General features: G+C 34.0%; 1 protein-coding gene across 2 annotated transcripts; it reads left to right on the forward strand.

Moving 5' to 3' along the window:
* Positions 1-1,668: 1,668 nt before the first annotated feature.
* LOC123609188 (vasoactive intestinal peptide) lies at positions 1,669-10,672 on the forward strand. Of its 2 annotated transcripts, none has more exons than XM_045500077.1 (7): positions 1,669-1,933; positions 3,114-3,228; positions 5,059-5,181; positions 6,014-6,118; positions 7,093-7,224; positions 8,107-8,190; positions 9,827-10,672. In XM_045500077.1, the coding sequence occupies exons 2-6, from the start codon at positions 3,122-3,124 to the stop codon at positions 8,147-8,149; spliced, it is 510 nt and encodes a 169-aa protein (XP_045356033.1). In that variant the 5' UTR covers positions 1,669-1,933; positions 3,114-3,121; the 3' UTR covers positions 8,150-8,190; positions 9,827-10,672. The 2 variants fall into 2 exon arrangements, with proteins under 2 accessions (XP_045356033.1, XP_045356032.1); XM_045500076.1 differs by having other exon boundaries at positions 1,681-1,933; positions 8,104-8,190.
* Positions 10,673-11,715: the final 1,043 nt, after the last annotated feature.

The following is an 11,715-nucleotide window of genomic DNA, read 5'->3' on the forward strand; positions in this document are numbered from 1 at the left end:
GCGGTCCTTTGATTTGGTTTATCTTTATCCAGAAGTAATAAAATTGAATTATTTCTCTTATGTTTGTGTTTTATTATCATAATGGGAGAAACTGTTTTTGCCACTGGAAAAAGCTAATGTAGTTACTCTTTGTGAATGCTAAATGCTTCCCTAGACCAAATAATAATCAACTTTTATGTCTTTTTTCATTTAAATTTTTCTGCTTATCGTTCAGCATTAGTTTTTCTGTTACTTTCAATCAACTTACTTTGCTGTTTCTGTTCTTAAATAAAGTTGCTTCACTGAGAATTGAGTGACGAAGAGCTAAGGATAAAACATTCCACATGAGAATCGTTTCAACCTCTAGTTTGTAATAATCAGGTAAAAAAAGATTTCCTGGAATTAAGCCCCAGGAACTCTGGCTTAAGTCAGAGCTGTCAACTGGGAAACAAATTTCCAGACATTTTGAAATTTAATTCATTTAATTTTTCTTGTAACTGGATTAGAAAATATGATTAAGCATAGCAGGATATTCTCTTACTGGATCAGTCTGGCTTTGAATTAAGCTGTAGATACTAAATTTTTAAAGCAGAAGAAAGGGGGCTTCGGAGTCTTTCTCCCTTGAGGAACTTAGGAACAAAAATGTAAAAGAATACACACACTGGAAATTTAAAAGAAAATTATGGGAAAGATGGTATTTTACTTTGTTGTCCATGAAGTTGTTCATGTGGCTGTATTTTTACCTGAAACTCTGATTGAATGTATGATAGTCTAATTTGAATTAAAGCCCCACAAACAGAAATGAACAATTTATCAAAGTACTCCACAGATGCTTTCCAACTAGTTCTTTGAAACCTGCCAGTTGACTAAGTTGAAAATGTTCAAAAAGCTGGTGTGGCTGTGTATTTAGGGATGAAGGGCAGAAACAAAATAATTCTATATGGTGCAAAGACTTATTATACAAATGATGAAAATTTTTTCCTTTATGAAAGAAGGAAAATTGAGATATATATATATATATATATATATATATATATATATATATATACTGCCTGATAGCTTATTTTTTGGATTATTTGAGATCATGTATGTGAAAGTGCATTGGAATTGTGATATTTTGTACAAATGTAAAATAGTAGTACCACGACTACTTTTGACAACAGTGTGCATATGGCACTATTTTAGAGTCTTTCAGAAACTTTTATCTTGGGATTAGTTTCAACACAAAGGAAATATAATAATAGAAAAATGGAAAATTATTTCTAGATGCTTTTCAAATTAGGATAGATCTCAAGAAAGACTAAATAGGGATCTATGTGAATAGCATAAAAAGTTTTAAAGGCTTTAGAACTGATATTTAATAATAAAGGGGAATTATGAATTTGTAGACAAAATTAACATAAGTATTTGGTTTTTTTTCTACATTTGTTTCTACACATAAAACTCCTGTTTTCTGAAGGAACCCCAGTGGCCCTGGCTATAACACTAACCATTTTTCCTATTTCATTACTACTAATCAAAGATTAAAACATTTCATATTAAGCTTGGTACCTTTTTTTTGTTGTTCACATAAAGAAAAGTAAATTTCCTCTTTATATCTTACATCTTGAAGTTACTCAGTATAAATTTATATAAATCAGACGTAATGACAATTTAATAAGAACACAAGCCCTATTCATCCTGTGGGAGTACTACTGTGACGTCTTTCAGAGAGCTTTGTGATTGCTCAGCCCTAAGTGTAAGCCCTATAAAATGATGGGCTTTGAAATGCTGGTCAGAGTGGAGTGAAAGGCAGTTGCCTGCAATAATAGCCAACCAGTACCAAGTTCTGGTTCAGCTCTGAGAGCAGAGAACTGGTGGAAACTTTCTCGGCCTCAGAGGACTTCAGCACCTAAGACAGCTCCAAGAATCTCCTTCTATTATAGAAAGCTCCCAAGGAACACTACTTGGCAAGGTGAGTGAAAACTTTACCTTTCTTTTTCTTCTTTTTTTTCCTCCTCCTGCTTTCAAACTTTTCTCAGGGTATATTGAATATTTCTTTCTCTTGAAAAGAATTTTATAGTGTTCCTCCTTTAAAAAAAACAAAAGACAAGTTTCTTAAGTCACCTGGTGAGTGCAGATAGAAACGTTTCAACTTCTTATATATCAGTGGATTTTTTTAATTCTTTTAGTTGGAAGATATTTTGCCTGGATTACTGTATACTTTTACTCAATGCTGTCTTTTTAAAAATGAATTAAAGTATTTTTTTTTTGCTTGTATATACATTTTTGACTGAAGGGTTCTGTGGGTACATTTGTTTTAGATTTTCAACTTCTTTTGTTTAGTGTTGTTCTATTTCATATGTTAGTTATGTGAATCAAGGAAGCATTTATTTTCCTCTTTAAGTCTAAATTCTGCAATTTTTATAGACAAGACAAACAAAGCCAAAATTCCTAAATTTCTATCTAGAAACTTTGGAAATGAAACATGTAAGTGGGTTAGCTGTATAAAAGCACAAACCTTAATTTTAGTATCTTTTTCCTTTTATGGCAAAAATTATTTCAATGATAATATGTGGTTTAATAATTTTTGGTATTAATTTTAATGATTAAGTTAAGTTGTTCAAACCCAGGCATAAGGAAATAAGTTTTTAATAATATCTACAATTAAAAGAGGAAAAAGAAATTCATGTATAACTTTTACACTGATATGTATTTATAGATGTATATACATACATGTATAGACAAAGCATTATTAAATAGATGATACTCCAGTGTTATATTAATTAGACATTAGAAACTTAAACTGTTTCTTTAGTTAGAAAAGATACTAAACATGGGTGCTACAACTCTGCTGTATGGATACTTCCAGCACTATAAAAGTATGGCATTCCACATACACTCAGCCCCACTATGTGCCTGGTAAGTGATAGGCAGCAGTTGAAAAGGATTCCAATTTTTATTCAAACACCTGCCACCAAAAAAAAAATCTTTTTGACTTAAAAAGTTATTATATTGCAGTTTAACTCCTTCTACCAGATAAAAATTACTTTTTCCAAACTCTGCAGGAGCCTTCATAAATTATTGCTAGACACTCAGAATTACTTTGAGATATCTTTGGTTGGAAAAGCTGATGTGATTCTCTCCCTTTCAAGGTACAAAGATGGAAACCAGAAGTAAGTCCCAGCCCCTTGTGCTGCTAATGCTGGTCAGCATGCTCTTCTCACAAATGTTGGCGTGGCCTCTTTTTGGAGCACCCTCTTCTCTGAGGTAAGTATTCCTTCAATGCATGCAGTTGAACATTCCTTCTTCATCTATATGGGAATTTCCTATATGTTATTTTGGACAACTCAATTTTTTAGGTTATGTATTATTTATTTAAATCTTTTGGTTGGTGTGTTAAGCAAGTTTTTTCAACATCAGGTCAACATGACTGTTCTGCACCTTGGAATCCACTCTCGGGGCATGAGAGACAGTGTCAATGGCTAGTTTTAAGCTTAGGGTGGATCACCTTTCCAAACAAGGAGGAAGAAGGATTTGACTTTCTTTCAGTTCAAAACTGGTTTTAGATAAGTAAAAAGATTTTATCCTCTGTCATCTCAGTTCAGTTCAGTTTCTGATGGAAAAAAATAGATGTTTAGTTGCCTGCTTCATTGAAGTTCCTTTTCAAGATCAATCAGTAAATAACCTTAAGGTTAGTAGCTAATTAGTGAAACATATTGCTGTGAACAATCATGCTGGACAGACCTACCTATCTAGCCAGATTCAATTTGTCAATATTATAAATTGTGGAATAACTGATCTACCAGTTAGTGAATTTTAATGTATCTTGTTTCAACCATAAATCCTTAGTTTTACTGTTCTCTATGTTATATTTCATATTTCAAATTCATAAATTATAACATAACTCTTATTTAAAGCTTTATCTGAAATAAATTTATGTTAAAGAAGTAAACACTAAATAAAAACTACATTAGTTTGATTTTCTCCTTCCACTTTATAGGCACCACTATATCTACAGGCAAAATCATCATTTCTTTGCTCATTTCCCCATTTCTTATTCTTTTTTCAAGGTAGAATTATACTCAATAGAGTGAATTATCTCAGCTATTAGTGTTTGTGAAAACTGCTTAAAGCCAGATCTTATGTTGCTCTGATAACTAAATAGAATGATTCTATCTGAATTGTTATGTTACGTATCACAACAGACAATCACAAGAATGCTGAAGTTTGCATTGACTGCTAGGTTTCATGCAAAGAAGACTGCTTGTTACTTCCCCCAACTACTACATCACCAGAAGATACATAAGTCCCCAGGAGCTGACATACTCCTTGGAGGTTTACTCTAACAGTGAAAATATACACATTTATAATTTTAATAGTGTGCAGGTGTTCAAAATGTGCATGCATTAAAAAATATAGTCACAGTCCATGTATAGGCATGATTATTCTTAGTCATTCAGTAAAGCATTGTACATTCCTCACTAAAATTGTATTAATACATAATACTAGAAATAAGAAGCCCTCACAAAATGTATTGAATTTGAGTTACTATTCAGAGATGGAGAGATTCTTTGTACTTGATTAATATAGAGAAATTTATCACACAAAGGTGAATCTTTGAAAAAGATCTTAGAGACCTAGAGAAGGAAAAGCAGTTAATATTCACCTAGTGAGAAGTGTTTGACAAATGATGCTAAACACCAATAAATACATGAATTGCTCCTAGTTTTCATATTGAATATTTGAAATTTTTTGAAGTTTCTATTTTGTACAAAATTTTTCCACCTGTGAATAACTTTGCAAAGTGAAAATATTCCTAATGAAGTATACTTTACTTAATGCACTAACATGATTGAACTAAGTAACTCTTATGCTTATAAAAGTTGTATGGCATCTGTTTTATGGGATAATCAAAAATTTCACTATTTATACTCTAAACCACAGAAGTCACTAAGTCTAACTATGCTATCCATATATTGTGAATGGGTAATACTGCTCAAGAATACTGAGTATCTTATTTCCAATGATTATAAAACCATAAGCACTATATTCTGTGAAAGGAATATATTACACTTCTACCATATTTTTCCCTAATAGGTTAGATGACAGAATACCACTTGAAGGAGCAAATGAACCTGAACAGGTTTCTTTAAAAGTAGACACTGACATCTTGCAAAATGCATTAGCTGAAAATGACACACCCTATTACGATGTGTCCAGGTGAGTTTGTGTTTATTGAGTTTTATTTTAGAAAATATGTTTTTGAAATATATATATATATATTTGAAATATAAATGCTTTACATTTTGTGTCACCATGAAGCTATTTTTACAGCACACTACAGGTTTCCATGTGCTGTGGCTTCATGCAGCCTGATTTATTGCAGCTCTAGCAACTGTACATGATTTTCATATAGAGAAGTTGTAAAAAGCCAGGACCAATAAATCATTCACTTACACAGAACTCTTTGTCTAGAACAGCATTCAAGTATAGACAGAGTAGCTCTATACTGAAGACAAAACATAAAAGTTCCTGATTTGGATGGGAAAGATGATTGATAGTCCCCAAGGGCCTCTTTATCTTAAGAGATTGTTTTGTTTCCAAATGTTTTAACAGAAGAAATAGCAAAAAGTATAATAAGGTTTTTGCTAAAAATCAAGATTGTTTCCTCTTGTATATATCTTTATTCAAGGTAGAAGAAACAAAGCACCATAAATAAACAGAAACTAACTTAAATATATTATTTTTCCCATCAATATTTATTGAAGAAGAATTAGTTTTATAGACTCTACCAGGAAGCATTACCTAATATTGAGATATACTTCTAAAAATTTAATTTCTTTAGTTTTTCAAAGTGTGAGCTACAATTTGGAGTATATCTTAATATAAGTGACAAGAAAATACCTCATTAGGTTGTCAGGAAGCCTTCTTTTGGAAGTTTGCATGAGAAGCTTTCAAAGAAGCTGAGAAGTTTCTTTCTTGTTTAATGAGGCAAAATAATATTTTAGAAAAACATTTACAAAATAATGGCTATTCTTCTTCTTTATTTTAGGAATGCCAGACATGCTGATGGAGTGTTCACCAGTGACTTTAGCAGACTCTTGGGTCAACTTTCTGCCAAAAAATACCTTGAATCCCTTATTGGAAAACGGGTTGGGTAAAGAGAATTTATTATCTTTATCAAACACCTTATAATTATTTAATCTGCAAGTTATTTTTTCACTGTTAGCAATTTATTTACTTTGCTCAAAATTGATAACTCTGATGATGTACAATTTGGTTGAAAAATAATCTATATTATGTTTAATGTTTATTTATTTGTTTTGAGAGAGAGTGTGTGAGCCTGAGTCGGGGAGGGACAGAGAGAGGAGAGAGAGAATCCTAAGCTGGCTCAGTGTTGTTGTGCAGAGCCCAATGCAAGCTCAATCTCACAAACCATGACATCATGATCTGAACCGAAATCAAGAGTTGGAAGCTTAATGACTGAGCCACCCAGGCCCCCCAAAATTATATTCTTATATAAAATATACCATGCCCATGGATTAGGGAAATAGGTTTTTAGTGATATCCTACTCATTGGCTACAGACACACTTATTTTTCTTAAGTGGCAATCATTTATCAATCTGCAATCAAATTGAACTAGACAGAGTAAAAAAATAAGACACTGAGGCAAATTTTAATGTTTACTATAGTATTTGTTTTTTTAATTCCTGATCAAACCAAGCATATGAAGTTTCTTTCTTTAAATGGCCAATTGTTGAATATTTAGATGGCACTATTCAGAGTGGCAAAGCTTCTAAAGAATTAACTTTTAAAGAAATATTCCCCCCAATGGCAGAACACAACATCAACTATCCCTCCATCTTTTTATGTTAATTATTTGCTCAGTTGATATACAATGTGTATGAAGGCTCCCAGTAAATGCCAAAATATGTTGGATTATTCCTTGCTCCCCTATCCTTGGGCTTAGATGTATTTTTCTCTTAGTCTTTTTGTGATAGAAAAGAAGTTGGGCATTAGAATTCTTTTTTATCTAATTTTATCCAAATCATTCCAAGAAATTTGGAACTTTGGCACATTCATTATCTCTTGTTAAAATCCTTTGCTTTCCTTTCCCCTGCATTCTTTAGCAATAGCATCACAGAAGACCAGGGGCCAATCAAGCGCCACTCTGATGCAGTCTTCACCGACAACTATACCCGCCTTCGAAAACAAATGGCTGTAAAGAAGTACTTGAACTCCATTCTCAATGGGAAGAGGAGGTAAAGAAACAGAGAACTTGCTAAAATGAGAAATTATAAATGAGTTCAAAAATAGAAGCTACATATGAAGACTTATTTCTCTATCTCACTCTCTATACTCTGTGAAACAGTAATTCTCAACCTTGACTGACATTTGACTACCCTGGAGAATTTTTAAAATACTGATGTGTGGGCCTTACCCAAAACCAATTGTCAGTAATTAGTGCCTCTAGAGGTATGAGGTATGGCTCTAGGCATTGATGCTTTGTTTTTGTTTATTTTGTTGTTTTTTTGTTTGTTTTTGTTTCTAGGAGCTCCCCACTTGATTCTACTGTGTGTCCAGGGTTAAAAGTAATGACTGTAGAGACATCTACTCTAAATCTGGGAACTTTATCAGAAGTTTAAGCTTTTTAAACATGTAAAGTGCAGTCAATTAGCAGTTTGATACCATATGTGACTCCCTTCATATACATACCCAGTATCTTTATTTTACCAAATCAAACCACGAGTACTTCTGTATTCTAAGATTCTGTAAGGCTTATGTCTCTCTAATGGAGTGCAAATATTGGATTATAATAAGTAGGAAGTGGGGTGCTCTCTCTTTTTTTTTTTCTAATTATTTTTGTTTCAATGGTCAGTATTAAGGGCAATCTTGCTTGGGTAAGATCAGACAAGATGAATGCCTTTGCCCACCACGATTATAATTCTGTACAAATAATTTGAGCTACCTTACGATTCAGGAAAAATTCATACGTAATAACGAACCTCAAAGATAATTGGCTAGCCCTGAGTGCACTTTCCAGAGCACAGAGAACAGCGTAAGTCACACATCATCATTTCTTTGGAAGCTTGCTCCTCTAAGGCCTTTAACATATATGATGTTCTTTTTCTGATGTGCAGCAGCGAGGGAGAATCACCTGACTTTCCCGAAGAGCTAGAAAAATAATGAAAAGCCCTTGGAAGAAAGCTGTTGACAGCTTCCCAGTGGTGGGTATATTCTGTCCATTCTTGTTTTATTCTTATAGCAAACATCTAATTACTGGAATAGGGAAGAATCACTTAGTAAAAAACATCTCAGAGTTCTCACAATGAGACCTCATGGAAAAGGACACTTCTATCCGAAGTGGACCCCAGCCCAGTAAACACTTAAAATGATTCATGCGGTGCTCTGATAGAAAAAAAGAGAGAGCTTACAATGGGTAAACAGTTTGCCACCTGCATGGTACCCCTCGTTTACTCAGACTTATTCCTCTCCTTCTTGTTGAGATATCAAACAGAGGAATCTGACTCACATGAGAAAAACTGGGTTTCTTTTTGAGACTTGAGCCACACTGCTTTTATTAATTTAAGGTTTAGCCCCACGATTGACTGTTAGCACGGCATTTAATTTAGGTGCAGAAAAATACCACTAAATTACAGTATGGTTCATTATTATGAAAACACCAAGGCACTCTGGTTCTAGTTGTATTCCTTGAACCATACCAAGCTTCATGCCGCAAGGTTAAATTTAGCTTCTTGCACCTATTGAGTGAGTGTAGGTGCTTTGTTCTCATAGTATTTATGGTAAAATAGTTTTTGAAAAGAGAAAACATATGCAGGCTTTTCCCTTTGCTATTAAGTGATAAGCTTGTTATCCCAGTTGCTTTTATGTACATGTGGATACAAGACGTAATTCCTTCCTGAGTTACATTCATGCTTACATTAGCTCATAAAAATATTGGGCAAGTGCTTAAAGGAATTTCATATCATCAGTGTATCAGAGGTTGGTAAACTTTTTCCCTAAAGGGCTACAGAGTGAATATATTTTGGCTTTGTGGGTTAACATGGAACCCCCAGGATAACATGTAAAATGAATGGGAGCTGCTGTCTCACCATAACATTGTATTTGTGAAACCTAAAGATAGGCTGGACTACAACCACTGAGTGGCTCGAGGAGACTAAACGAGCCCCACGCTCAGACTGAAGGCAATCTTTGGTCTTGCTGAAGTTCCTGGAGCAGATGGCTCGGGTTTTTGTGAGAGTGATCAAGAGTGGGCTAGTGTCTCTGAAGACATCTGCCCCATTGGTTACTTTTTGTCCACAAGAGACGTATGCTGAGGGTCTTGCACACGCCCGTGCCTTATCACATCAGAGAAACAAGTCCCTTTGCTCAAAGAAGAAAAATTGCATAGAGCTTCTTGGAAAAAAAAAGTTTACAAGAAGAAGCTATTTCATTTAATCAAGAAATACAACGGGCACTGAACTATAAAGGAGGATTAATCCCTCCGTCTTTCATAAGATCACATATGAGATTCTGTCCTCCCTTCTTCTCTTTTCTGAATGGGTAACTTTGGATGAACCCTTTTAATGGGAAATCCTGCATGCCAACCATTTGCGAAAATTACAAATGGGTGATTATAATGACTAATTAAAGTGCCTCTTCACATTTTAATTCCCTGTCTGACAATCAGTCCTTTGGAAGATACCTTCCCGATATCCCAGACCATGATTTCCTGTCATAACAAGCTGTTCACAAGGGGCACAGGGGTACAGATGTTATCAAATGAGTGGATGAGTGAGTGAAACTAAGAAGCTATAAATAAAAATATTTTTATGCTTAAAACACCAATTCTTTCTTTTTCAGAACTCGTGAAGGAAAACGATAGGCGAAGTGATTATATTTTGAGTTCTACATAAGTAATTCAAGAACACAACTTCAGTATCAAAACCAAATAAAATATATAGTGTCGTGAATGTTGTGATTTGCTTCATCCTGATGTAATAACTGTGATGTTTACACTGTAAATATTATTTGAGAGTTCTAAAATTTGTCTTTAATTCATGAAAATCCTGTAATTTCATATGCTGTGTATCCTTTCTAACAAAAATATATTTAGTGATAAGTAAATACTAGGTTAATTCCAATTATGTGGAGCTTTGGGGGAGTGTAGTAATAGAACACAAATGATGTGTTTATTTATAGAGCATACTTAACTATTCAGAAGCGTGGAGCACATAATCAGTGTGTCTAAATTTGAATGTTAAGCAGCTAGAATGCTGAGTTAAATAAACTGCAAAATGTCTAAGAGAAAGCCAACCACAAAGATAAAAAGGCATTCTTCAAAACAGACTTTCAGAAAATGGTATACGTTTTCGCATTTTTAGGCAACGTTTATTTTGAATGAGATTTAAAATCTCTCAAATTCAGATCTCTAATTGCTGAAGGCTCTTTTCTGCAGTGGTGTTTCAGTGAAAGAGAATGGTCTCTATTTCTGACATTGGACCTTTCCTTCCTGCTTGTGTTAAGTATGTGTAAAATGTAAACTGAATGGAACATTTGTTTTTTCGGTAATAAATTTTTTCCCCATAATTACTCAAATAATGCTTTGGTCATCAGCTTCCTTCAGTGAAAGTACATTTGGAGACACAGCTATTTTTCCAAAATATAGGAAATTAATAGAGAAAATAAAGAACTTTGATTATCATTGCAGACACTTTCTACTGTTTTGATTTTGTTAAATGATACAGCAGCAACCTCATTTTAGCTCTCAAGTTCCAGGCACTAGATAGTTTTTGTGATGTTTGAGTAAAACTATGTTTGGTTTTGTGTGAGTTCTAAAACAACAGTGACTTAAATATGACAGAAATTTCTTTCTCATTTAAGGCCAGAAGTAAAATGTCAAGGGTTAGTAAGATGGTTCTGCTCCATGAAGCCCTCAGAAATCTAAGCCTCTCCTCGTGATCCAAAATTGCAGCTAGAGTTCCAGCCATCATATCTGCATTCTAAGTAGTAGGATGGAAGAAAGAGCATAGAAAAAAAGGGGAAGGGGCAAAGAGCACATGCAGGTTCTCTTTTAACTGATATTTTGTGCTAATATCCCATTGACTAGAACATAGTTTTATGGTCAGAGTCATTTGGAAAACAGGTTAGAAAATGTTTTGTTTTTTTTCTGGATAGTCATGTGCCCAACTAAAAACTGGGGTTCTAGTAATATAAAACAAGGAAAGAATAGACTTATGTGGGGATTTTTTTTTTTAGTCTCAAACTGTGGATCTTAAATTCTTACCAAAAAGACTTACAGAAATGATAAAGAAAGTGAGAGTCGATAGACCCTAACCATTAATGAGGAACCATCATCACAAGGCAAAATTTTGCTCAGGTTCATTTATTACAATTGGAACAAATGGCTCTATAAGGAGAGACTAATCTAGAACTACTGGTGAATGCAAAGGAAATTACACAAATTGAAGTGAATTGGACTAACTATATCTTTTGTTCATACCTGATTTCATAAATCATCAAATATTTATTAAGTGAATTTTCTATGCAAAGTTCTATGCAAAGCACTGCCATGAAAACTGAAAAATTCTAGATGTTATTTGCACATAAGAAGCTTATAAAGATCAAATGGGGGTAGGGGTACCTGGGTGGCTCAGTCAGTTGAGTGCCCGGCTTGGGCTCAGGTCATGATCTCATGGTTCATGAGTTCAAGCCCAGCATCGGGCTCTCTGCTATCACCACAGACCCCGCTT

Source organism: Leopardus geoffroyi, chromosome B2 (genome assembly GCF_018350155.1).
Source record: "Leopardus geoffroyi isolate Oge1 chromosome B2, O.geoffroyi_Oge1_pat1.0, whole genome shotgun sequence".
Lineage (NCBI taxonomy): Eukaryota > Metazoa > Chordata > Mammalia > Carnivora > Felidae > Leopardus > Leopardus geoffroyi.

What these genes read in the sequence shown, in the direction of transcription:
- LOC123609188 (XM_045500076.1), top strand. Translation starts at nt 3,122, where the DNA reads ATGGAAACCAGAAGTAAGTCCCAGCCCCTTGTGCTGCTAATGCTGGTC. An exon ending in CTTATTGGAAAACGGGTTGG is followed by an intron (nt 6,119 to 7,092) that starts GTAAAGAGAATT and finishes TGCATTCTTTAG; the next exon opens with CAATAGCATCACAGAAGACC. An exon ending in ATTCTCAATGGGAAGAGGAG is followed by an intron (nt 7,225 to 8,103) that starts GTAAAGAAACAG and finishes TCTGATGTGCAG; the next exon opens with CAGCGAGGGAGAATCACCTG.